At 37.3% G+C, this 27,874-nt stretch overlaps 2 protein-coding genes across 5 annotated transcripts in view; one reads left to right on the forward strand and one right to left on the reverse strand.

Moving 5' to 3' along the window:
• Positions 1-415: 415 nt before the first annotated feature.
• Positions 416-6,055, forward strand: NDUFAF7 (NADH:ubiquinone oxidoreductase complex assembly factor 7). The gene is made up of 7 exons (XM_064648617.1): positions 416-525; positions 1,546-1,698; positions 2,184-2,242; positions 2,910-3,023; positions 3,837-3,980; positions 4,320-4,493; positions 4,875-6,055. The coding sequence occupies exons 2-7, from the start codon at positions 1,581-1,583 to the stop codon at positions 5,085-5,087; spliced, it is 822 nt and encodes a 273-aa protein (XP_064504687.1). The 5' UTR covers positions 416-525; positions 1,546-1,580; the 3' UTR covers positions 5,088-6,055.
• Positions 5,771-27,874, reverse strand: part of PRKD3 (protein kinase D3) — a 45,263-nt gene continuing 23,159 nt past the window's right edge. For 2 of the 4 annotated variants that reach the window (XM_064648605.1, XM_064648603.1), the window contains 12 exons: positions 25,923-26,106; positions 24,323-24,446; positions 21,490-21,567; positions 19,584-19,860; positions 16,097-16,149; positions 15,649-15,721; positions 12,758-12,864; positions 12,002-12,163; positions 11,464-11,562; positions 10,450-10,717; positions 9,470-9,555; positions 5,771-8,660 (listed from right to left, as the gene is read on the reverse strand). In XM_064648605.1, the coding sequence (XP_064504675.1) occupies positions 8,487-8,660; positions 9,470-9,555; positions 10,450-10,717; positions 11,464-11,562; positions 12,002-12,163; positions 12,758-12,864; positions 15,649-15,721; positions 16,097-16,149; positions 19,584-19,860; positions 21,490-21,567; positions 24,323-24,446; positions 25,923-26,106 (1,685 nt within the window). In that variant the 3' untranslated portion in view covers positions 5,771-8,486. The remainder of the gene's footprint in view (positions 8,661-9,469; positions 9,556-10,449; positions 10,718-11,463; positions 11,563-12,001; positions 12,164-12,757; positions 12,865-15,648; positions 15,722-16,096; positions 16,150-19,583; positions 19,861-21,489; positions 21,568-24,322; positions 24,447-25,922; positions 26,107-27,874) is intronic. The other 2 variants (XR_010429069.1, XM_064648604.1) reach the window with 2 other exon arrangements.

A 27,874-nucleotide genomic window follows, 5' to 3' on the forward strand; every position in this document is an offset into this window, starting at 1 on the left:
ATTTCCAGAGTTCGGTCTGGCTGACTCTGGTTTGTGTTTCGTTTTCAGTAGTGAAGATGCACTGACTGCTGTTCTTGTTAACACTTTGGTAAATGCACTGTTGTGAAGAACAGTTGTTCAGAGGCACCTGGGCAGTGACCTGCATTTGAGCCTTAAGTAAAAGTTCAGCCAGAACAGAGTCCCCGCATTTACTGATGGAGAGTTGCTTCTGTTGGGCTGACAGCAATCAATCATCAATTTAGTTATTTAAAGAGAAGAGCATGAAGTTATGTATCATTATTATTCTTAACTTTGAAATGTGGAGAGAGAATGTGGCCGTATTATCTTAGTTATTATCAAACAAAAGGCAGGTATCACTTTCCACAAGTTCTGAAGTTACTACTGTAAACCCTTTGTGTTGTTTCTCACTGACAGTTAATAGGAATATGGTATATTAGTGAATGGATGGCCATGGGCAAACCTAACACCTTCCAGCTGGTGGAACTGGGCCCAGGGAGGGGCACCCTTACTGAGGATATATTACGGGTAGGTGAAAACTGTTCATATTTTTGTTTCTGGCTTTATTCCCTGGCTACTGTGAAATCTGAAGGAATGATGTTTTGCTGTCAGGGTTTAACCTTCCCTAGTAACCAAATCACTTCAGTCAGGTTTGCAGCTCAGACTCAAATTGAAATAGATGTGTGTTCCTGAGACAGCAGGTCTCTCATTCAGAAGCGGAACACAGGCCATTGTGCACCCACTGCATGGACATGTGTGTGATCTTCCAAACACCACTTGATAGAAGGGGAGGGCAGGAATATTCCATTACAAATTACCTCTGAGTAGGAAAGCATTATCCAAACTGGAAAGCATTTAGGAGCTGTGTGTAACTGGAATGGAAGCCTCAGTGCAAGGAATAGGAAAGAAGGGAGGGAGAACAGTAACATAGGAGTGAAATTGTATTAGTTCTTTTGAGGATTTTAGGGGCTTATTCCTTTTGAATTAACCCTTTGTGTTCAGTTGTGCTTGCATAGCTGTCAATTAAAATACTGCTGATTCATAAACAGATCACTAATGGGATTTAGCACCTCAGAAGAACTTTTATTTTATTTACATATGTTAGTGAATAATAAGAACAGTGGGATATTGAACACTTGTTTATGGTGTCAGTGAAAACTGAACCATTTTTCTCCTAATGTTAAACTCTCTGCAGATCTTAGAGGAGCTGCTATTACTGTTCCAATTAGCATTTCATGTTGTCCTTACAGCCTGTAATATGTCTTTTGCCAACTTTACTAGAAGCATAGCAGCTTTTATTAAAATATATAAAGAAATTCCCACTTCACTTCCTTCTGAATGCAGTCTGTTTCACTGAGGCTGTTTTATTAAACAGAAAGCCAAATAAATTTTTTATCTTGACTGTCAGTAATGAGATGAAAGGTTAGTACTTAAGCCTTTAATGTACACTGCACAAGACTGTGGCTAATAGAACTGATCTGCCTTTATAGGTCTTCAGCCAGCTCTCCTCTGTACTTAGTAAATGTGATGTCTCTGTTCACCTGGTAGAAGTGAGTCCCAAACTCGGTGAGATCCAAGCACGGATGCTGACAGGAGGGAAGATGCAACCAAGTCCCAAGGACGGGTCTCCTTACATGAAAGGCATTAGCAAGACTGGAATTCCCATTTTTTGGTACAGAGACATTCAAGATGTGCCGTCAGGTAAGGAGCTTGAACACCTCATTAAAGGGATGGTGTCCTTCCTTCATATGCAGCTTTTGATAACGGAGGGCATCTCTTCTATCCTTCACACTGGACAGAAAAGTAGTTAAAAATACATATTTGCTCTTACTTATACAAGCCTGAGGCAGGATATGGACTCATTTTCATAACTGCAACATAGTCCGCCTACCTTCATTTGGGGATAGCTATCCAATTTCATTTTCTGACGTTTTCTTTTCATAGAAAACTATTCACTGGCTTTGCCTGAATTTCCTTTCATGATATAGTGATCTAAAATTCATGGACTGGAAACTAGAACTAGCTGTAGAAATACTGTCTTTGATGTATCCAAGCTGGAAGTAATTATTTCACAACCACATTAATTAGCTTAATTCATTAAAAATCATTTAAAAAACTAATTTTCAACTGGAAGCTGCTACAGAAGCATAAATAATTTAATGCATTCTTTTTTTACCTTCCCCCAGGTTACAGCTTTTACCTAGCACATGAGTTCTTTGATGCCTTGCCAATACATAAATTTCAGGTATAGTAAGATTATTATTGTAATTGTGACCATCTGCTCAAACGCTTTTTCCCTTTGAGGAAGAACAGAATTAGGGTGCCAAATTAGACATATGTACTGTCTCTGCTGATAAAATGGAATGCTGATGAATTGGAAAAACTTGTAGAAAGCTAAGGATTTCTTTCTGCTGAAATAATGCTGAAAGTGTTGGGTTTTTTATTTCTGATGTTACATTAGCGAAGTTATTAATTTCCACACGATTTTCTCTAGCACTACTAACAAAAGGCTGAAGGACTTTCATTTAAATGGCAATGAGAGTAGCTAATAGAGGCTGGTTATGATTCAGAAGAAATTAGTTTATGAAAAATTTCTGGTAGAATGAATTATTTTATTTTGATAAGTTAAACGTTGCACTGTCAATAGAAGAGGCAACATTTTTCTTCAGAGCATCATTCATTCCTTTTAAGTGTCATTAAACCTGTATTTGTTGGCTCTGCAGATGAGACTCTTACCACAAGCTTTTTCTAAAGCAGTTACTGGAATTAAATAGAATGAGTAATTGGTTTTAATAGCATATTGTGTTCTTAAAACATTTCTGAAAATGCTTGACATATTAGTTCAATCAAATAAACAAGATGCTGTGGTACCCATTAGAATGTAAAATGAGTCCTTTGGGCTTGTTAAACAGAGAACTGAGAAAGGCTGGCGGGAAGTGTTGGTTGATATAGATCCAGAAGTTCCTGACAAGCTGCGGTTTGTCCTGTCACCATCCAGCACCCCTGCGACAGAAAACTTCATCCAAGTGAGTTTATGCCTACCAGAGCTCATACTTACACTTTTACTGACTCTTTCAAGTACATTTACTGCTTTTCAATTACCTTGATAGCAAGAGGAGGGCTCTCAGTCTACGAACGAGTAAATAGAGCTTATTTCCATTCTGCAAAATTTCCACAAGCGTTTTATTTTGTATGCTGTGAAAATATAGCACAGAAATAACACATCTACCCAACTCTGCAAAATCAGAGCTTGAACACGCAAAATGCTTCAGAGAGCAAACCGAGGCAGCAAGTGACAAGGGAGAGTTCTGCACTGCATGTGTCACATCCCCATCTCGGCAGTGGCCCTGCCCCAGCCAGGCTCTCAGCCTGCTGCATGGTACTGCTGCATGCAGCTGGGCGCTTCCGTGCTACACTGACCTTTAATGGAAAGGGTCCATGAGTGGTTTTTTTTCCTGAAGTTCACTGGCTACTCAGAGTTATAAAGTGAAGTACTGGAGATCAAAACCAACTACAAAATTTCACTCAGGAAGGTCTCTTTGAAGCGGGTGCATAGCCGAAGAGCTATTTTCATTCTTTCAGTACCACAGTAAGGAGGTTTCACCTGATGCAGGTATTCTTAATTGGTAGAAAAATTTTTCTTGGACTACAGGTTACTACAGAAGAGGTGACTGAAATCCAGCACTCAATGAAAATGACTGATAGCAAAAACTAGCTCAAGCTGTAGGTAGCCTAGAATACCCGCCCTGTACCTCAGTCCCAAGACATCAAGTGTGAAGAACTCTTGCCCTGTACTTGTCTGCTAACACAGGTGTTTTGGTCTCTGAACTCTGCACTAGCCGGAAGAAATGAGAGATCACGTGGAAGTGTGTCCCGAGGCTGGTGTCATCATCCAGAGGCTTGCCTGTCGTATAGAGAAGGATGGTGGGGCTGCACTGGTTGCGGATTATGGCCATGATGGAACCAAAACTGACACCTTCCGGGTAAGTCATTTACCCTCAAATAAGAAGCCAAAATACTCTGTTATCTTTTATTTGTCCCTTTGATCATTAGGTTCTTGTAAAAGAAAGTTCTTAAGTGAATGTAATAGCAAAAACTGCATTATGCTGCAGTCATAAAATTGAGTAATTCTTATTTAATCTGTACCCACAAGGGTTTCTGTCAGATGGAAGAGGATAATCTGAGCCCTCGCTAGATATATCTCAAATTTTCCATCTATAATTTGCTATTCTCACCTCTCAAATGCACAACTTAGTTTTTGCTGGCCCCAACTACGACAGCTGGACTACAGCTGAGTATAATCTTCCAATTTCATTTTTCAGGGTTTCCGGAATCACAAACTTCACGATGTGCTGAGCGCTCCAGGCACAGCAGACCTGACAGCAGATGTTGATTTCAGCTATCTTCGAAAGATGACACAGGAAAGAACAACTACATTAGGCCCCATAAAACAGCGGGAGTTTTTAAAAAACATGGGCATTGACCTCCGGTTGCAGGTACGATAGTGCTTACAGGTACATAAACTCTCCTGATCCACAGACAATACTTTTAAGCAGCAAGAGAGCTTTTATAAACATCTGATTTTAAAATGAAGTTGTTCAAAATAACGCATAGATGGGAGATCAAAAAGTTGCTTCTCCTAGACATAAGTTACTCAGGATCCTTGGAAGTAAACTGATCATATTATATTTAGGAGCATTTAATGCAAAGCTTAGCTCATACATGGATGTATGTAGCACCACCAGTGATCTCACCAGTTCCACCAACCATTACAGCACTGTTAATTAGTGTAAGTGAAAAGGATGCAAAAGGGATTGCAGGTATGTGGGAATTTATAGGAAAGCAGGAAGAGCTGTAACCTACATTCTCTTTTTCAGGTGCTCTTGCAGAATTCACGTGACACAGCGACTCGTGAGCAGTTACTTCACAGCTACGATATGCTGATGAATCCTGAGAACATGGGGGACTGCTTTAACTTCTTTGCCCTGCTGCCTCACCACAGACTTGTACATCCTGACAAGAAAGATAAGCCAGAATCGAAGTCTCCCTTACCACCTGTTGCTGGATTTAATGAACTCTTACTGAAGTAATTTCAAATACTATAGCAAAATGTCTGATAGCAGTAGTTTTCAATAACATCCTGTTAAATATGAAAAACAAATCCCAGTAAAAGGAATGCATTTTATGGTTTTACATACTAAATGTTTTGCAATATTGTAATTAACATATATGCAGTAAGGTAAGAACTAAGTATCTTTGAACTGAAAGCAGATAAGTATCACCTTCTTCAGGCAATTTTCTCAAACTGATCTATGCATCAGGGCCCAGCCATATTTTGGTAGGGAGTGCTATTTCAGAGGAAATCTAGTGGAGCACAGTAAACCTCCTGACTGACCTACTCAAAGCAGTATAAGTGGTAATAAAATACTGCTCATACAGAAAGCAGCACACACACAGCGGAAAATGAACAATGTTTCAGGGGTCTTAGGATAGAGCTGAGTGAAGTATTGACTAGTGAATCAAAACTTGTCAGTAACAAAGAGGTGTGCTAAGGAGTCTTTAAATGTACTCAGCTTTTGTACTTGAATAAAATCAAGGTGCCTTGAAAATATTTTTATAAAGAGAATGGTGACAGGATGCATGCAAAAGAAGTTACTGCTAACAGAATTCCCAGAGCAGGGCATATCTAATGTCAAATCCACAAACAAGCAAGTATCTACTTCTAAGAACATCTGATAGGTGAGATAATTCATGTAAATAAAAAGAACAAGACTGATAGGGAAATAAATTTTATTTTCAAGCTTATCAGAGGATATTTACAAACAATGGGATGTATAAAAATATAAAAGTACTTGACAGTGTCCTTTCAAGGCTATAAATTTTACATGAGCTTTTTTCCTAGCATCACCATAGCACTATTGCTTGAATGAATGCAACTTAATTCATCTAGGGATAAGGGTATTAAACACTGTAACCTACTGCTGTCAAAGTTTGCAGTTAAGGTAGAAAAAAAGGGAATAAAAAACTCAGCTATTTTTACTACTCTGAAGAAAGTTTACTCCTTATGTATGTCTGATTTTTTTTGGTTTCTTGGCTATTAGCTGCTTGTGGCTTCTATTGTCTGGCCCCATAAGTCTGCATATATGATCAGGCAATCTCCTCCAAAGGCCAACAGCATTATTTTTATTTTAATACAACTTGAAGAATAAATAGCTCCTATAATATTTTGAAGCAAAGCAGACTTCATGGGGAGAGACATCAGCCAGGCCTTCTACTTCATTGTTGTCCCCTCCTTCCTCTGTTCCTGTTGTGCTTTTTCAAGTGACTGAGCTGGCTTTATTTCCTCCCTTAAAACAACACAAACAAACAACAAAAAAACCACAGGTAAACTGAAGTGACAGCTCAAGTATTAAATCTGAAGTTTAAAACCAAACTGTATCTACATTATTACAGTTAGGATGGAAGATAGCAATGGCTTCACTGAAATTTGGTCATTTGAGCAGTGGAAGTTGAAAAACAGCACTGCTTCCCTTGCCAAGCCTGGGCAAATGCCAGACTACCAATGTCACAGGTTCCAAAGATGAAAAATTGTGCCTCTTTGAAGAATCAGTCCTGAAACCCTCCCCAACAGGGTTAAGAAGCCAGAGCTCAGCCTCCAAAATGCAGTGGCAGTTAAAGATTAAGGGCAATAGGAAAGGAAAAGGTAGGTCAAAGACCCAAACCTACCTGTGGGCATATACTTCTGCAATTGCCAATGACTTTACTGCCAGGTCACTGCTGTCACAAGCAGCTGCCAACCCTGAAATAACCACGTAACATTTTAAGTTTATCTAACAACTTATAAAGTCTGCTCACCTGTTTCCTTACCTGAATAACAACAATAGAAAAAAATACTTATCTACACAGAAACAAAAAAGAAAATCTTTGTAGGAGAGAGGAGATACCCCAAATCCTCTCACTGACTTTGCAGTTCAAGCCTGTTATCAGTATTTTATAAGTATTTCCAACCAAGCTCCAGTTAAACAGCTTGGCATATCAGTGGTATGTACAGCCATGCTGCACCTTCCAGCAGCACAATGCTGTTATCCCCCACAAAGATAAAGATTTCACCCTTTCTGTTTTTTAAAATAGGACAAAAAACCTCCTCTTCTATTTGCATTTAGCATTCATGGCCCCAGACTTCTTTGAAATACCATGAACTCGAACTGTTCTCTCATTTCCAAAGAACACTGCTGTATTGTGCTACAAGTCCAACAGGTGGTTGGGAGTTCTTCAACTGAGGCATCTGCATAAAAAAATGAGTTAGAAGTTGGTTTCAGACTCTTCATTCATCTCAAACAGCACTGGACACCGTAAAAAGTATGGGAGGGGCTGCAGCTTAAGGTGGGAAGGCAAGTCCTTTCTCCTACAATCCAGCTGCCCTGGCAGAAGCAACAGGTGATGCATCCACTGTTACTCCTAGGTTTTGAGCAGAGTTAAGATACAAGCTAGCAGGCTACAAACTACTCTTGATGTAACTCCAAGGAACCTTAAAAAAATTAGAAAAATATTAGAAAAATTTAAAAATCTAATTACTCAAAACAACGGAAGAAAGCTGCATGTATTTTTCCCTATTTTTCCACATCCTTCTGCTAGAAGCTGGTCTTCCAGAGTGAAAGGATATGCTACATCAAGTCTTGTGTGCTCTCTGTGCATAACTTGTGTAGTTTTAAGGCAAAATGCCTTTGGTGTGTATCAACTACACATGCCAGCCTTGCACAGTAGCACACCATTGTGGCTTATTGCTTTAACAGACAAAATGAAGGACTAGCATAGCTTTGATTGTCATCTCCTTAGATTGTCACCCAGCATTTCAAGAGGAATGTAAGAAGTTATGGGTTTGGGGGTTTTTGTATCTAGAAAAAGTTCAATTAGGGCAAAGACACACATATTTAACTGTCTTAACAGCAGCAAATTATTCCTTCATCTACAAAGCTGTATTTGACTAAACCACCATGTATTGCTTTAGCCAAGATATTCTGCACCAATTTCTTTTTAGAGTCTCTTTTCAACATCCACAGTTTAGGAAATGGGAAATGTATCTAAGTAACAGAAAACAGTCCTCTATGGCCTAGTAAATAGGGATTAGAAAACTATTACAAAACTCCTATTGCGTAGGCTATGAAAAAAAACAAGAATCCTTGAAAAACACAGAAACCATTCAACCTGTACACATTACACCTCAGAGGTGGCTTTGTAGCCACCCAGCTGAGTGAAATGTTACCCAACAGGGCTTATCCCACTGTCCAGTAACTACTCATAGTTAAAGGCGGAGATGGAGAAAAGCTTGTCAGACGACAGTCTATTCCCATGTCGATGCGGGATCCTCTGGGGCTTTACACACCCAACTATGCGTACAGCATTTGGAAAGACCAATAGCTGTTCCAAAACTTATCTTCAGTTTCTGGCTGGAGCATCCCTCTTTGCTGCAATTTAGCATAATGAATAAATCAAGGGTCTTCTTCCATGTCATCTGGATTAGGAGCCATAATGAAATGCTGGGGGTACTCAAGGTTGTGCTCGTAAGCGTGTTCTTTCCAGCGTGCATCGTCACTCTCGTGGGTAATGTAACGCTCTCCAATGCGGGTTTCAAATTCTCTGAGGTCAAGCCAAGTCTGATAATCCTAAGGAACAAAAGAGATTTATTAATGGAAGCATTTTTATGAAACAGCAGCACAATATTCCCCCAGATAAATTCTGCAGTTTGTCTCTACTTTAGCATAAAAAGCCACAAGATACAAGCAAGATCTGTCTAAACAATTAAGAAAAAAAAAAAAAACAAACAAACACCCCACAAAATACCTCAGCATTGTCCATAAAAGAGTAGTTCAAAATTAAATAGGTTAGTTTAGGTTGTAAATAATGAAAACTTTTTGTAACAAGATGGCTATTTACCTTTATTATTAACTGTATACATACACATATATGAAATTATACTCATTTCAATATTGTTTGTTCTCAAAATAATTTGAATTTTCCTCTTAACCTCATGGGTATGTGCATGCAGTATTGTGAAACCACTGTGAAAGGAACCCAGCTCAAAGCAGCAGATAAATTCCATTCCTAACAAATCTGTTCTAAACCAACTACAAGTTACAGCACACACCAGCCCGTGTGTCCACTTCAGCACCAAACAAACAATGTCTGTCTCCATGCTGATTTCACAGGGCTCCCTGCACTCATCACTGCCCACATTCAGGGGAGGAGCCAAAAGAGTAAAACCATGTTGGTGTCAGACAGAAAGTAAAGGGTGGGAGAGACAAAACAATGAATGCTCCAGAATCCTGGAGCACATAAAGCTAAAACCAGAAATACTTAAGCCTCCATGAATGCTAGTTAGCAGAATGTGATGGAAGCAGCCTCTGAAGGATTTCAGCCAAAAAAATCATTATTCACCCATTATAAACATAGTGAAAAAGGCAGATGGGTTTACCTGTAACCATGGGTGACTAAGGGATTTGTCAACACTGAAACGTTTTCTCATCTTCACTTGAAGCAAATTGTTTATTAAATCAATGGCTGACAAAGAAGAACAAAACAGAAATTGCATTGTTTAAATACTAATCACTTCTCTCATCATTCACATAGTGCAGTGGAAATGAATTTTATGTGCATGTGTATACTTCTGAACTCTTCTAAATTTAACCAAGCTCTTGAATTTCATATTTAGCTTTGCTTATGTTAAACAAGACTACAAAAAAGGTATGGGATAAGCTTCTCTCTATTTTTGATGGAAACACTAAAAGCTTTACTGTGTTATTCATTAATATTTTTCCCTATTGATTTTAATAATTTTCAGAAGTGCCTAAAAAGCTTAAGCATAATCCTGTGTTCCACAATTACGTAGGTACCTCCACTATTGTATACTTTTGTACATGTCTTCCCATATCTACCTGTGTCAGTCGTGTATACAGTACTGATACCAAACCTGGCACCGGAGAGCTTGAGGACAACATTGTAAACTTCTAGATTGTTCAGACCTGACATTTAAATCCATATCTGCTAATGCACAAAACCTAAATTCCAGATTCAACTTTGAACTGTTTCAGTGCTTGCAGTTTAGATTAAGTATGGTTTGAGATCAGCATTCAGCAAATACTTACACACGACTGAACCTTTCACTGGAAATTTTGGGAAGTTTCAGGTTATTCATCCCCCTCCTCATGCATGCAATTCATTTTTCTTGCTAAATCTATTAACTCTCCTGCCCTGAAAATTATCTAAAGCATTATATTTAACAATTTATCTTTCAGAAATGTATGCCAGGTCATATTTATCTACTTTGGCATAGTCTACTAAACTCAAACTACCAATAATTCACACACTCCTTTCTGATTGAACCTTGAGGTTTAAGCATTTGAATGTGTTATCTTCCCATAAAAACATTCTAACAGAGAAAATTAATTTCTTTACCTTCACTAGAAATTTCCTTCCAAGGATTTGGTGGGTACATAAATGCTGCATTTTGAATCTGATCATTTATATCCTCATCTTCATTAAATGGGAATGTACCACTGAGGCTCACATAGACAATGACCCCTACTGACCACATGTCTAGGGAGCGGTTGTAACCTTTACTCCTGAGCACTTCAGGGGCAAGATAAGCAGGAGTCCCCACCACAGAGCGCCTGAAAGACTTTTCACCAATGATGCGTGCAAAGCCAAAATCACACAGCTTCACCTGCAAAAGAAACATATTTTACTCTGAGAAGTCTCTGCTTAATCTCCAAAGCATGCTACTGCCTGAGACCAGAGGGGTACTTGATACCCTTTTGCAGACTGTGAATCAGCCATGCTTCAGATCAAGGCATGAACCTCAGCTCTGAGGCAGTTTGCATAGTACATGGCCACGAGCGTGCAAATAAGGACAAAAAACTTGATTCCAAATTCACCTCATTTCAAAGGTAAATCTGCACCCTCACAAGGCACAGAACCAAAGTTAAAAACACACATGAATCCCAGCCATATCACATTCCTCTTAATCATGTTCTTGAAGCTGGAGGCTTCAGCTACATCGAAATCAAACAATTCTCAAATTCACACCAAACCAACTCTGGACAGAATATCCAGGCAAAAAGCATCAACAGCCTGGTGTGTGCAGCAACGCTGTAATGTTCATGGTTCTGCAACAGTTCCTTAACTTGAACACAGCAGGCACTCGTACAGATAAAAGGATCCAGATCAAGTCCAACCCCAAGTTAATAAGCCCTCCTTAGGGTATAAGAAAAAGCAATGCACTAAAGACATTTGGGGGGGGGAAGGGGAAAAAAAAAAGAGACAACTATAATACATGCAGTTCAAGTAATTCTAGGCCATCTCAGTTGAACAATCCCACAAGTGGTTGCTTTTTAAGCTGCAATGTCTATATTTCTTTTAGAAAAGAACAATGAAAAATTATGAAAGCAATACTTTTTAATCTTCACTCACTTGAGGGAATGGTTCTGCTGATGCTAGTAGTACATTTTCTGGTTTTAAATCACAGTGCACAATATTTTTGAAGTGTAAATTCCTCAAAGCAACAAGTATCTACAAAAAGGAAAGAACATTTTATGAACATATTAAAACAGATTAGAAGTGTCAAACAACACACACACTAACCAATACAGCAAATTCTATCAACATAGTCCTCAAGAACAAACTCATATATACTGTGCAAGTACTGTTTTTTCCAGCCTATCTAGACTTGGAACCAATGGGTTTTATTCCACCACCCCTTTTTTTCTCCTCCTCCACTTACTGTCTTGACATTCATCTTTAGATGCCCATAATCTTATGTCTTAGGAAAGAAGGACCAGAAAAATTAACATCATTAACATCTGAAGTTCTTTTCATGTTTATTCCACTTTCATTAGATGTGCAGCCCTCTGTGCTGTCTCTTAAATAACCGTCTCCAAATTCCATCCTCTCATAATTACAAAAGCCAAATGTAGTCTTTCCTCCCAAAGCAGAGAAACCGAATGCCAACCTGAGTGACCATGAACTTAGTTATTCGTTCTGGAAGTCGACTTTTCTCACTGGAAAGAATCATCTCTAGCATATCTCCATGCAGCTTTTCCATCACAACAAAGACCCGTTCTGGGGTTTCAAACATACATTCCAGGTTCACAATCCCAGGGTGGTGCAAATTCTAAAATAAAGTAGCATAGGCATATCACTAAAATCAAACAGTATGAAATATCCTGAATTACAAAGAAATGCTGCACCACAAATAAAAGACACAGTTAAGTGCAGAGATAGAGGTGAAAAAAACCCATGATGTCTGATGCAAGAAACTAGCCTGAAACAAACATCAAGTTATGAAATATGCCAATTATAACTTCAAAGACTAATTTGTTTAACACAAGTTATCCATAATGATTAATTTAATAGTTGATGCGTGATCTGTACTCAAGCTACTGAGTGTACGAATAACACTCAAAGATTGAGGAACCAGTAGTGGAAGGCAGCAGAAAATAGCACAGTTGCCTGCTACCAAGGGGAGACAACATGGAGCCAAAATACATGTCTTTGATGGATCTCATACAGGGGGTAGGTTCCACCCCTAAGTTATCAACTCTACCAAGTAATCAGGAAATCCTGCTCTTTTAAGACTCCCTTTTAAAAAGTACTCAGAAATTACATACACAGATTTAAAAAACAATTCACAGTGCTTACACACAATAAAAAATGTCATTAATGGTTTGAGACAAAACTCCAGTATTACCCAAAAACACTTTTATACCTGGAGAATGGCTACTTCATTACGAAGCTGACTTTCCTGTTTAGTTGGAAACCTCATCTTGTCAATTACTTTGATAGCCACATCTCTTCCAGTCTTCCTATGTTTTCCTAAACAGAAAGTCAATGTCAGCCATCAAGAGATAGAAGCAATTCATAGTTATAAAACATTAAAGCAGAAATTCCTTTTTGGGGAAATAAGTATATTCTGTCAAGTGTATGATATTACTATATTTATATTTAAAATTGAAAATTGGCATATGAGTAAAAGAAGTGGTCAGCCTCAACAGGAATCCTGAAAATTAAATTTAAACTAGTTACTACTTTGCTCTCAGGTACACACATTGACATTAGATGTATTAGGTGAAGTTTTTGCTTGTGCAAGGAACTTGCATACAAGCAAGTAACAGATACTCCACAGAATATTGCCTCTCTTCTGTAAAAAAACAACAAAAAAACAATTCAAGGCCAAAGTGAAGACAGATCTACAAGCCTTCTCCAGTGGTTTCATACTTTCATGGGCTCCACATGCACAGGAAATTACATACCTAATACTCCATGGGAACGAGACAGTAATTATGTGCCCTAAGGAGTAACAAGACATTTAACACACAGGGGCAGTTTACTGTGATCAAAAGGCTCTAAAAGACTGTGGTAAGAAAAACCCATGCTCATAGCACCATATACTATTCCTTGCTGCCTGCATCAGCTACATGAGAAGCATTCTGCAATACACAGGAAAGCTGTTTCCAGGGCTGAGTAACCGTAAATGCCTCCCCAGCTTCTTCACAACTTCTAAACTGACTTCTATCACAGTCACATCAGAGAGGTTAATGGGATCACACACTGGAAGACCTTGGTAATCTAAGACATTTAATACTAAACTAATACAGGACAGTAAGTTTGCACCAAAGAAAAAGTAGTCATTACCCACTCAGCAAAAGGTTTGGAAGCTATTTGAGGACAAGGGATGACACACAGCTACAGTGCAAGTGGCACAGAGGGTTCTACCAGCACTGCTATGGGGAGCACAGCTAATGCCTCACCAACCACCCAGCTGGACTTCCCTGCTGCTCTGCAGTCAGTACTGGTGGCCAAGGCTTAGGCAGGCACAGGAAAGGCTGCTGTGCCAAGCAACTAATGCACCTGCCTTAAACATCATCATGAATAAAGGGCTTATGTCCACTGGATGAAGGACATTGAAACGTAGCAGAAATACCATCAATTACAGATGCAAAACAAAGAAGACAAATGCTAGGCTGATAAAGAACATAAAGCAAACCAACCAATCTAAGAAAACGCTGAACTACAGAAGCTAGATCACAGCTAAAAATGAAACATGAAGAAAGACTAACAGAAAAGCAGCTTGAAAATTCCTTTTCTTAAGCAAAACACAGCCAACCAGGTTTCAGTTCAAGTTTTACATCAATAAGAAATGGTCAAGAATAGTTTTTTCTGTTTCCATTTTTCACACACTTCAAATTAACAAAAGTAGGAAAAGTAGAGGGAAACTGTTCTCAGTGAAACATAGCTTCTTGATTTCCAATTTTGGAAATGTTTGTGCAGAATAGAGGACACAAAAACCCCTCACAACAACAAGAAAAATGACAATGAAAGCAACTTAATTTTACCTTTATTTGTTTAAATAAAAGGATTTTGCTACCATTATATCAGTAAGCCTACACAAGTGGGGATAAGCCAATATTAGAAGTTACCAGATCTAGTCTCCCCAGACAGCAGCAACAACTAAGCAGTGTGCAAGAGCCAGCAAAATAGTCTTTTATATTCTCTTTTCATACTGTTTCAGTCTGTGATTTTATCTTAAGAATTATGCATATCTTATATATTTTAATGCCTCATAAGGAAAAAAATTTAATATAATGAAAGCTTTTCATAAGTATTTATTATGCTTACAAGCATTTATAAGCATTGAATCATGCAAAATACCAACATGAGATTTATCTACCAGGCAATTTAGAAGAATATATTTAGAAATAAAATCCAACCATTAAAATAGTGTCTGCATTTGTGCATTTCTGTTCATAATAGAAGGAGCATACTTTGCTTCACACTATGCTCTAAGAAATACAGTGGGGAAAAAAACTGACCTCTCTTGAGAGTGATGTAAAACAAGACCAACCTGTATCTCCATCAAGCAGTTTAGGAGTAATAAAGTATCTAACTATGCAAGTGGCACACAGAAAAATCACAGCCACAATACTTCCTGACTAGAAAGGAAACATGACAGAAGCAGAAAAGTTACCACTTTTAAATCATTACTCATGACTTTTTCTTTCTTTCCAGATTTATGGTCTGTGGTTTTCTCAACACTTGAGATATAACACGAGATTTAAAAAAAAAAAAAAAAAAAAAAAAGAGATAGAAACAGTTCATATGATGTATTTCTAGTATTTCTTCTTTGTTATTACATATTATAAAAAAGTTACATGTGGCAATAGAAGTTTTTAAAAACTAGGCGATAAAATACATACAGGTCATTCCAAACAGGTATAACTCACAGCCTCTTCAAATACATGACTTCTAATACCGTATAACACAGACAACAGTGCTAGAATTTGCAAATTAAAAAAAAAAAAATCATTAACCAAGGCCAAATTCAGAATAGGATTGCTTTGTATTTAACTGAATACAAATATGCAATGCATACTGTAAAACTGATTATGATGCCAATGCAAAACTGTAAATGCAAAAATTTAATTGTAAGAAATACTGTACATAAAACTGCAGAGACACAAGACAAAGTAATCCGAACAAAACTTTTAACAAGATAAACTTCACGTAGACATTCCAGATACAGCTAAGTAAATATGAAAAGGCTAATTTTATCAGACATTCTACCTTCATAAAAGCATAATGGAACATAATGCCATTTACCTCCATATACAATACCAAACTGACCAGAACCCAGCACTTCATCAGCAAATATTTGGTACACAGAGCTGATATCCTAAAGTATGAAAAAAAGAAATCACAAATATTAGAAGTAATCAAAATGTTCAGGATTGTTTTAGTGAGTACTGGCTAAGCTGTATTTATATTTGGCATTAATCAAACTCTGTAAAGGATACCATCGTTACACTGAAGGGAGTGAGAAAACACAACAAACTTTTCCTGAAGAGGATCCACTTAGCTGCACTATAAGCAGGGATATTTTCATACAGACTAACAGCTGTGGCAGGTAAATAGTGCTTCCTGCATGTAACGTGGATTTCTTCAGCTACAGTGCCCTGGTGTTGTTTTCTGAGCCAGATACCGTTACTACCAATTACTTTGTAATCCCCAGATAAATAAATATGACTATAATACAATGCACATGACTCACCACGTTCTCCTGGACCTGGCAATTTGAAACAGAGATGCTTAGAGACAACTCTTCTGCAATAAAGAAGATAAAACTGAGTAAGTAAACAGGAAGGACAGACTTTTTTTTCTAGCAAAAAGAAAGGGGAAATGAAAAATCAACAACCTCTACTGACTTCTAACCCAGTCATGGTGAAATGATTTTTACTGTTATTCTGCAGAAACATCATACCCTGACACTCATATTTTACAGATGGATTAGAAAAATAACCATGGGAGTTTTGCTGGGATTGTCTGTCTACTTTTGTCCTATTTTATTTTGTATTGATTACAAAAATAGTAGAACAGTACAAGTGTGTACACAACAGACAGCTGGAGAACCAAAAGCAACAGTAATGCAGCAATTGTATCAGAGTTCATTAAATGAACAAGGATTTCTGGTAGTAATATAGAAAAATACAGGCAAGAAGACCAGATAGATCCCTTATAGTCAGATATAGGTTGCCTATTTTCTGTGGCACCAATATATACAGAATTAACACGTAAGAAAAGGAAATAAATCAGGGAAATCAAATAACAAAAGAACTGATAATTAAAAAGGCAATAAAGCCCATAATGTTGAAAAAAAAATAAAAATCTTGTTTAATGGATAAACTACAGAAGCATATCAATCCTTGGAATATATAAGCACATTCAGGAAATGTAATTTGCAAGTAAAAGCACCAGATAAAGAATTCTTCAGTCTGCAGCAGACATTGACATGAAGATTTCATTACATTAGGATGCATGGACAAGAAGAGATATACCAAAGAGGGCAGAAAACATGCTTCTCTCTCCTTTGACTTCCAAGACCAAAGCAAAGCATCTCACACTAATGGACATCTATCATTTGTTGCTGGGATCTCCCTCTCTGGAGACATTCCAGGCCCACCAGAACACGTTCCTGTGTAACCTGTTCCAGGTGACCCAGGGAGGTTGGACTAGATGATCAGCAGAGCTCCCTTCAAACCCTAACAATTCTGTGATTCTGTTATGTTAACCTCTTAAAAAAAAGAACAAAAAAGAATGAACGAACTCATCATCAAGGTGGATAGAAAATACACTATAGATTTATGAGTACTTTGAGAAGAGTCTTTATCACTCTAAAAAGAGTCTTGAGCTTTAAAAACACGATTTTAGGAACAAAGAAAATATCTGATTTTTGCCACCTGTGCTTTATCTCAAAGAAGGAATTTACAGAGATAGGACAGCAACAAATACTAATTCTCAAAGACTCTCTGAATTATGTGACCCTGCATCTGAAAAATGAACTGTAATTACAGCCTTGCATATGCCTATTGATTATTGACTATAGTCAAACCTGTATTGAAATAACCAATAAAACAGAACACAAGGAAAATCAAGAAAGAAGTTGAACAAAAAAGTCCCTAATGTCAACACAAACTGCAGCAAGGTAACTAGAAAGTGAAGATACAGTTTTTGAAACTGTTTAAAGAGAACATACTGAACCCTTCTCCACAGATGGCTACAGAACACAAAATATCTGGTAGGTAAAGATTGAGTCACTCCTTCCAAATAAATCCATTTTTCTGGTGTCTGAAATAGGCAAGAGTAAGGGCTGAAAAGTAGTCACTTCTGGAGAAATCAATAATGCCACAATTCAATATACAACCTATACCAGGTAAACAACTTACTAACTCACTCATTTGAGCTCCAAAACACCCCACAAAGAAACATCCCACTCCAAACATCAGGTACAAAGTTAGAAAAGGTTCCTTCCCATGGGTCAAACTGGAAGAGCATCCTCATTTCTAGCTACTTCCTGGCCAGAATGTGGTATAAAGTGACTGGTTAGTGTCTCGTGGACATTTTGACACTACAAATTCCTTGCTCCAAGTATTTCGAGCACTAGCAATGTCTCCCTCCTCCTTTTGGTATTTTCATTTAAAAGAACGTATTTGAGACTCTTGGGACTTTTTTTAACTAAAGTCTAATTTTCCAAAAGGCTTTTGGGATACATTTAATGGTTCACAATGTGTAGTAAGAAGAGGGATGAATGGACATTTTGTGGGCTTCTGAGAGCTTAAAAAACAACTTGACTTGTCTAAGAATATGTAAATGCCACTCCCCAAGTCATAGTAGTTTCTTATAATTCTACAGTCCTGAACATGCTAAAATACTACTTCTTGGTATCTATCCCTGCAGTTCTATTCCCTACGAATGTCACTGAAATGTTATTATTTATACGTGAAAAAATACTTGTTTTGGAAAAAGCAACTGTCTTTGCAAGTCTCAACAACGGTAAGCATTAGATTCTAGGAAACAAAGACAGTTTTGGTATGTATATATACATTTGGAACTAAGAATTCCATAGTAAAAGTGGCATTTTAGGTACATATAAGGCCAGGTATGAGATATCATCTTACAGGTGTGTTTCTTCACTGTAATTAAATACTGATACCAGTACTGGCATTTCATAGTTTACTATTTTAGACCATGGTTGCATTTTCAGAAAGTGCCTTTATCTCAGACTAGCATTTCTTAACTGTTGGCTGATGCAGAGTAGCAGACATCAGAGGCAGAGAAACTAACCTCAGAATCTCAAGCAAAAGAAAATATCAGTGAAAGAAGATTAAAGAATAGCTGAAAGATGAAAGGAAACTAAAAACGAAAGCATAAATCTCAGTACAGAATGTGAATCAATGTCATTGCAAGGAAGAAGGAGATGTTCGAAGAGAAAGAACTCAATACATAGTTTAGTGGAGCCTTGATAATTAATATGATTCTATGCCACAGAAGGAAAGGGAGGGCAGCTGCATAAAAAGAAGAATAGGGCTCTTTTGATATTACACAACTATATAGTACCCAACTATATAGTACCCAACTATATAGTACCCAACTATATAGTACCCAACTATATAGTACCCAACTATATAGTACCCAACTATATAGTACCCAACTATATAGTACCCAACTATATAGTACCCAACTATATAGTACCCAACTCAGAACAAGTTCTTTCCATCACTGATGGTATTTACATTGCAACACTAACTCCTTCTCTTCTCCTTAGCTACTGCGGTCTCACACAATTAAAAAAAAAATATATATGTAGGCAATAACATCAAAAAGCATCCAAATTTAGTTCTTTCAAAGTATATGTATATAATCTGAATCTATTTTGTTACTTATGTATATTAGAAATATCCAATCTATGCTCCCTTTTTAAATTCAGCAACTATGTGTTCTTAATGCTCCTACAATAAAACTCTGCAATATGCATTCACATTGTAAATCGGATTCTTTACTACTTCCTGCCACAACAGATTAAAGGATTTGCCCACCCTCCAAAAACCTGAGTGTCACTCTTTAGAGACTCGGAAAATTATGGACCCAATTCAGCAAAGAATCAACAGACAAAACTTCACTCTAAATAAGCACTTTCCTGAAAGGAACCACTACTTTAACTGCTTCAGCAGATGAATAATAGGCCTTGTCTGCCTGCTTACTGTGATCTTTTCCTTGTCCTGCAGCAGTGCAAATGCTAGCTTGAGGAGTGACTGGCATCAAAGCCTGACGAATGGCTTTCTCCCAGCCCTGAGCTACATCAAGTCCAACTCCGGAGGCAGCAAGAACTGGACTGTGATGACTGCTGCCATTGTTTTCGCCAACAAAGTACACCATCGTGTCAGTGATGATCTCAAAACAGTACGGGTTGCTGCCCTGCACCACGTTTGAAAAATCTCGAGGCTGAGTCACCTGGAGAATTTCTGAAAGTGGAATCTCCTGAAGAAAGACATTAAAGATTAAAAAATGAAAACACATGTAACATATTAATATACTAACACTCAATACTTGAAGCATTACAAAGAAATCAAATCAAATATTAAAAAAAAAAAACCAAAACCAAAAAACACCAAGCTTCATAACTAATGACAAACTGTGCATGACCATTGCCCACCCACAGTTTTCTGAATTCCTATATACAAGCCCAGAGAGACTTTCAGGCCCACCAGTTCTCTCTCTATACAACTATACTATTTTCTACTCAAACTACATTTATATTCATCATGAGACACAACCCCATTACATGTGCAAATGATGCACATCTATAGGATGACCATTTTCCCCTTGTATTTTATACAGTTTAGCTATAGAAGAGCATGACAGGGGAGAAAAGTGAAAATATGACATCAAAAAGGGATGTAGTTATACAAGCTAGTCAATAAGCACTGCTTCATGCATCTGAATCATTTTGGGTAAAGATTCTTTCATACAGATATTAACAATTAATACTGACTCCTCCACCGGTCAGTTTAAGGCCATGGTAAAAAGCAGTACTAGAGAACAGATCTGAAAGAAGAAAGGGTTACAAGTTCACACTAGCTGGAGGAGGACATTCCACATCCATGGGAAGGTGTGCAGGTGCATGCCACTTGCAAGAGTAGTAAACAAGCAAGTGAACACCAGGTTGGCATTAGGGGGATAAGAGACAGTAGCTGATTAAGATGAAGAGCAAGTAAATGTAAATGTAAAGGCAAAAACTTAGAATGACTCTTACAGAAAAGACAAACAACCTGAGATCTAAGCAGTTTAAAAAAGGGATGCAAAGGGGCAAGTCAAAGGACTAAAAGCAGTGACATAACGGAGCAACAAGCAAGGAACATATTTTACCAGCTGTGTTTTGAATGCACAGGGCAATACAAGTATCAGAGAGGTCTGAGAAGAGACTGCATTGGTCAAGATAGGGATGACAAGGATCTGGGCAAGTTTAGCTGGGTGTACAGAGAAAAGGCTTGATCTTAGAGATGCTATGAAGGAAGAAGCTGCAAGATTTGGACCCACACCTAAAGGTATAAGACAAGAAAGGGAAAATCCTGTTTATACATTCAAATGCATTTTCTGAATATTCCACCACTGAACACAATACTACATCAACAATACACTAAGCTTCATTTATATAAACTCCAGGCTGCACAGTAAGTTTTCTTCTAAAACTTGTTTGCAACTTTCAGTTGTACAGTTGGGAATAATTTAATTTTGGGAACCTAGAAATAAAATACATAAGCATGCAAATTTTCAGTCACTACTTGGAGAACAAAAAATCCTAGCCTTTATTTGACTGGCAACCAAATTGTGAGGAAAGCTTAATGTGCCAGGTAATTCAGGAGAACAGTACATGCAAAATGTAAGGAGAGACATACTCAAGGGAATTAGAACAGCAGCTGCAAGCACCTTCTCAGAGTTAGTCTTGGTCCTTCTCACTTACAGGCTTTGGCCAACAATTAACCTGGGCACAGTATTGATTAAAAAAGAGATGGGGAAACGCAGATAATACTTCTCACAAGTAGATTTCAGACCTATAAAGCACTGAGTACATCAAGTGAAACAGAATTATTACTCATAATTAATTACCTTGTAATATTTTGTTCCAGATTCATTTTGAAATAGTGTGAGGCATTTGCTGTCCAGTCTCCAGTAATGTCTTTTTCTCTACAAAATGCAGAGTACACTTACATAAGGAGTAAATCACTGTTATCTCATTATTTAAATTAGAAATGTCTTAAATTACTAAGATAATCAATTAACATTAATCTACAGTTGCATCTTAGACTACAGAAATTAAAAAATAAACTTTGGGAATATAGGGGTTTTTTAATTGAAGAATAAGCTCAAAAATGATTTCAACAAACCAGCTAAAGTATCATTTACCTTACAGTAATACCAGTGACAACAGTGTTTACCTCATACAGGAAAAAACAGTTACTATACAGGTTTTACTCTAGGTGCATGTGCTCAAAAAATCTGAATTATTTTAATTTAGTTACAATTGTAACAGACACATTATGAGACTCAAAAGGACAAAATACTTCAGGATGTTAAAAAAAAATCAAGAAAGACTAAACAGCCATTTGCTGGAAGTCTCCACCAATGAGAAATATCTTCTCCACCAAAAAGTAATCTGAATAAACTGTTGCACATTACTGTCTTGTAATTTAAATGGAAGAATATTCCTCAAAACAAAGAAGCATTTAGAAAGTTAATATGGCTGCATGAATCTAATATACTTTGCTTGCACCATGCTCATATAGTTAGAAACCAATTTTCATTTTTCTGTGACAAAAATCCAAGACCCTTAACTCTGACCCAGGATGACAAAGTTTGAAATATTATTATATTATATAACTTTGACATATTAAAAGCAGAGCATTTTTGTCATATTTAAGCAGAGCTTAAATCACTTCAGTCATGGGGAAGCTAAAACTACCTATAGGAGTTAGACAAAGAAAGCTCGGTTGTGAATGGAATTCACAACTAATTAACTAAATTAACTAAAAGGAATTCCCACACAGCACTGAATGGAAAATGGATGAAACCACAAGATTAAACCTGTCCTTTGGACATACATACTCTTTATTAAATAATGAAAGACTTTCGAGGAGGGCAATTAAGGAACAGATTGGTAACTTACTCAGGGATTCAAAATCTACTCCATACCCTATTCTGAGAAAGGATGGGCTCGGGGTCAGGAAAAGAATAGCGATGATGATACAGAAACTCCATGTTATAAAGAGTGAATATCTTGTTATCCAGGGACCACAAAACGCATACAGACACTGCTGTTAAAATGAACCTGTTCGGAACTGATAGAAAGCCCAAGTTGTCTCAGGAATAGGAAACAGCCTGACATTGCTGAGAATGGAGCAGTCAAGGGAAATAGCCGATGTTGTAATGCCTAGTACGGAAGTCTCCTCCCATTAGGAAGCTCTATGAGATCTTGTTTGGCTGAAGGTACGTTGCTTGGGGTCAGAACACTCCACCTTATTTGTATGGCCTTTTTCAGTAGATGTCATCGAGGTAGCAGCCAGACTGACAGATGAGGAAAATCAAACTAAGCTAAGATGTATCATCTGATCACTATTCTATGAGGAGGTTCAAAAAAAGTCCACGGAAAAATGCAGTGGTTGTACTGAAAGTTTAAATCAGAGCTGAATACTGGGTCTGCCCTGAACAGTTCTGCTAGAACTACTCACCGTTGTCTGCTGCCTGGCCTTAGTTCTTCCATAGTTAGCTGATGATAATTGTGACTGTTATGTAGCCTTGACTTTAATCTCTTCTGAAATATGTTAGATACTTATTTTGGATTGTGATAAATACATCTAGGTATTAGGAAACTGTACCTAGAAATGCTTTGTAAGGCAGTTTCTGACAGATCACTTACAGCAGTCAGGTTAGTTGATGATCACAAGAAGTGAAAATATTACAGTAACCTGAGAATTATTACCCCTAAGCTTGATTTCAGCAGTGCTTAAATAACTTTGCTTCTCTAAATTCCCTAAGTCCCCTTCAATCAGACGCCACAGTAAAAAGAAAGCAAATGTATTTATGCTGCCTTTCATGAACAGTCTCAATATGACATAATTCTCCACGAGATCTGGGAACTTCTTGACTTCATCTTTTTCATTCATCTACCAACAGACAAGAGGATTCCCTATCTCTCATCAGATAACACTAAGGAACCCTATTACTCTTCCTTGTCTTCCTCCTCAACACACAAAACCAAGGAGCTTGCCTAAGAAGGCTTAATTAAGAGATCATTATTGGTAGCACGGGCAACAAACAACATAGTCTTTTTGGAGGATGCATCCATGACCAAGGACATATAGTCAAGCCACAACTCTTTATTCCACTGACATTGAGAGGAATAGTGAGTTTGTTCAGGGGGAGAGGCTGGTATTTAATAATGCTTACTTAAAGGTATTTGAGTAAATTGCTAGAGGAATGAAGGGTTCCCATATCTACACATAAATATTTATAAACATCTAGATCATTAGAATAATATTGTCAACCACTTCAGTACTCATCATTTTGTAATGATTTCCATATTTTCTTGTAATAAAATTTTAAAAAGAAACAAATATTTAGTTCAACTGCTAAAAAGAGAAAAAAGACATAAGCAAATTATTCCAAATTATCATCTCGGGAAAGCTGAAATACTACACATGCAATTCATTTGAGACAATTTAGAGATGTTTTTCCTTCCTAAAGAGAAGGAAAACTACTGTTCAATCACCACATGAAGAATTTTGAATTAACTACAGTTTCTCCCTTGCACCACATTTCTTTATAATTAACATCATAGCTAAGGTCTTTAAAATGATACTGTAAATCAGAAAATTTAATTTAGAAATAAAATACACTGGTTTAGAGAATTAACTTAATGTACAAAGAAACTAAAGTAACTGACCAGGTTGTCTCTACTAGTATAGTGAACCATCCATCCTTCTTTCACCATTGTACTGCTCTTCCTCTTTGTGTGTTTGATTGACTGTACAACTCGCATGAGAGGAATATTATTGCTTGTTGAAGGACTAAAAAAAGAAGATACAACAATTTAATATGTAACAAGTTAAAATACAACAATACTGCAATTATACCAGTATTACACATTTAGTCCATAATTTTCAGGAACAGGCACCTTTTCTTCCCATACAAATTTAGTTGATGGATGAAATTGATAAGGTATTGATTAGCTCCCACTAGCTCTCTTAGAGCAAGTATTGCAGTACTTAAATTACTCTGAGAAACACAGAAGAACCACACTAGAGTGAGGACACCTACAGAAATCATCCTCTCTCAAAACAATTTGCTGAGACAGGTTGTCTTAATACAGCATAAAAATATCATTAACATCAGCATAATTATTATTTTCTCTTGTTTATGTAAGTTGACTATGCTGGTTCTTAATATGGTCACTATGAAGCTCCCTATCTAAGCATACTTTCAATTTATGAAAACATAAAAGGGTGTGTGTTAATTCAAATCACAACTGCACTAGAAAATTCCATCAATACTCAAGGATATTAACTGTCCTGCAGACAAGGATTTGACAATCTCTAATATTCAGAGTCATTAGTTAAAATGTACAGGTCTGAATGGCACTGAAGATGAAGTCAACCACCAAGCTGCCTGTCTACCAGACCTCCTACATGTGGCACTAACCAACATCTGTAAATACGCAAAATCACCAGACAGATTCAAACTCAAAAATGTAAAGATGCTTTAAAGTGGCATATAGTTACACTATAGAATTGGCTACGGGATGCTGTACATGCCAAAATCCCTGAATTGCTTCAAATCTGATCAGAAAGAAATGGAAAAATCCTACTTAGAGGTACATGTTACTTCCAACTCAGGAAGTCCTTGAGCTATAAATCACTGAAAGTTGTGAAGATATCACTATATGCTCTTCCTCACAAAGTTGCTATTAAGCCCTGAGCTGCAATGACCTTTAGCTTGACCAAATATAACTGCTCCTATGTCATTAAGAATTACTAAGAAAAATAGGAGGACATTATTCAGAAAAATACAGCAAGTAAAGACACCAAACTTGATTTAGGGAACTATGTAAGTTATTGGACAAAAAAACTTCAGAAAAATCACATTCAAGATAAATAAAGCAAACTTTTGCCTAAAATGCTTATAGACTATGATGCAAATATTAAAATATCTCAACTAATTCCTTTTAAGTCCACACATATAACAGGAACTAAATTGGGCTAAAGTCACAAAGACCTTAATCATGTATTAACCTTGTTAAGCCATAAATTTTACCATGCTTTGAACAGTTATAGCACAACACTTTTTGCAGTTGGAAGCGACTATATTCTTTTAATTTATTTATGTTTCAGATTTTCTTGAGACAGAACTTTAAAAAGTATTTTCAAGTAAAAAAAACAAAAACAAAACCCACACAAATGAAAAAAACACTTTCAGCAGTAAAACTGGGCTAATCAGAAACATTTAACTTAAAATATTGAAAAAAGTACATCCACCTTATGACTTACCTGATTGTTTTGACAGCTTCCTCATCTTTGTCAGCATCAAGGTCAGATGGATCCATAAAGAAGATTTTGTCCTCTGGAGGAGAGGGCTCTTCAGCATCATCTAGAACTCGACTACCATCACTGTTCATTTCACTGCTATCGACCTCCATTGGCATATCCAAGTCCTGGCCTGGGCTAGCAGGTTCTGGAAACAACACATGATTCAGATATTAGTTCAAATACACATTTTAAAAAAGTACTAAAATCCCGCTCAAAACTCACAGATTTTTTTTTTCTTCAGTCTACATTTATGCAAATAAATATAAAAGTACAATCACAAAATATAAAATCTTCAGATTTTTGCTGAACAATGCAGAATACGCTAATGAACGTTATCAATCTGGTTTTACTAAATGCCAAGAGAGATCCAACTAAAACAAGAACCATATTGAAAGAAACAGTGAATAGCTTAAAGTCTAAACCTAAATCTCATTACGTAATTCTGTTGTTTCACAAGTAATGAGGACAAAGTAACCTTTCGATGGCTAGAGATGACCCAGAGAATTATTCCTGTGCAAATGAAATTCTCCATCAATAGAAACCCAACTCTGCTGTTGTTGCCCTTGTAGCCCATAGTAACAAAAGAGAGAATTTGGAGGGCTGTGGTATTGCAGGAAAAAAAGAAAAGCATAACACATCTTATTCGCATCTGATTTTCTGCTGGCAGAAGTTCAGTGTTTCCAAAAGGTGTACAACTTGCACTGCAGAAAACTAAGAATTAAGATACAAAAATATCTTCATCTGTAGCTTTTTTTTGGGGTTGTGGGGGGTATTTTTGTTTGGTTGGTTTGGAGTTTTTCGTTTGGGTTTTTTTTTATCTGATGCAAACTCAATTTAAGAGCGGGAGAAAGAAAAAAACTAAATGACTCCTTACATCCACAGAAGAATTATATGAAACTATAGTTCCCAAACTATGTGCCCTAGCACCTTAGCATCACAAGAGTGCTAAAAGCAGGCTGCAGCAACATCATGTTGCACATTACTGCTCATGGCCACCAACCTCAAGATCCAGGCATGAGCCTTGGAGCTGGAGAAGGCAGGTATGAATGGATGGGATACATTTTGCAATGGCTAACAGAGCTGCTGCCCAGGCCTCTGAATCAAGTTGTACAGTTTGGTGTGAACTGCTGTATGTCACCAATTTTATTCCACTCAAAAATATGGGTGACAAAGATCAAGGCAACACAATCACAGAATGGCTGAAGTTGGAAGGGATCTCTGAAGGTCATCTGATCCCACAGTCTCCCTGAGTTCATTTCTCCAGCCTGTTGAAGTCCCTCTGGATGGCTGCACAACCCTCTGGCATATCACCAGCAAACCTGCTGAGGGTACACTCTGCCCCATCATCGAGATCATTAATTGAGATGTTGAACAGGATTGAATCCAGTACTGGCCCCTGGGTACACCACTAGTTCCCAGCCTACCACTAGACTGCATGCCACTGATAACCACTCTATAGGTCCACCCATTCAACCAGTTTTTAATGCACCTCCCTGTCTGCTCATCCATTGCATATTTTATCAACTTAACACTGATCTGAAACTTAAAAGAATAAGACACTAAAAATTCTTCCACAAACTGTTTCCTACATTCCTCTTTCAATTCTGTAAGGTCTACTCAGAAAATAGTCCTACTTCATTGAGGTTTCCAAAATTTAGAGTGGGTTTCTTTGTTTTGGTTTGCCTTGGGTTGCTTTTTTTCTTTCTCCTTCATCCCCTAAACTGCTGGGCTAACTCTGGCCACTAAAAATCACGGATATGAGAAAGTCATAAAAAATTGTACTTGTCTTCCAATATTTTCATTTTAAAATATATATTTCATGGTGAACAATGAGCAGATTGGTCACAACAGTTGTTTAAATTTTGTACATTGGGATGACTTCTTGATTTTTCATTTCCCTTGAGCAAACTCAA

This window comes from Pseudopipra pipra, chromosome 3 (assembly GCF_036250125.1).
Source record: "Pseudopipra pipra isolate bDixPip1 chromosome 3, bDixPip1.hap1, whole genome shotgun sequence".
In the NCBI taxonomy this organism is placed as follows: Eukaryota; Metazoa; Chordata; class Aves; order Passeriformes; family Pipridae; genus Pseudopipra; species Pseudopipra pipra.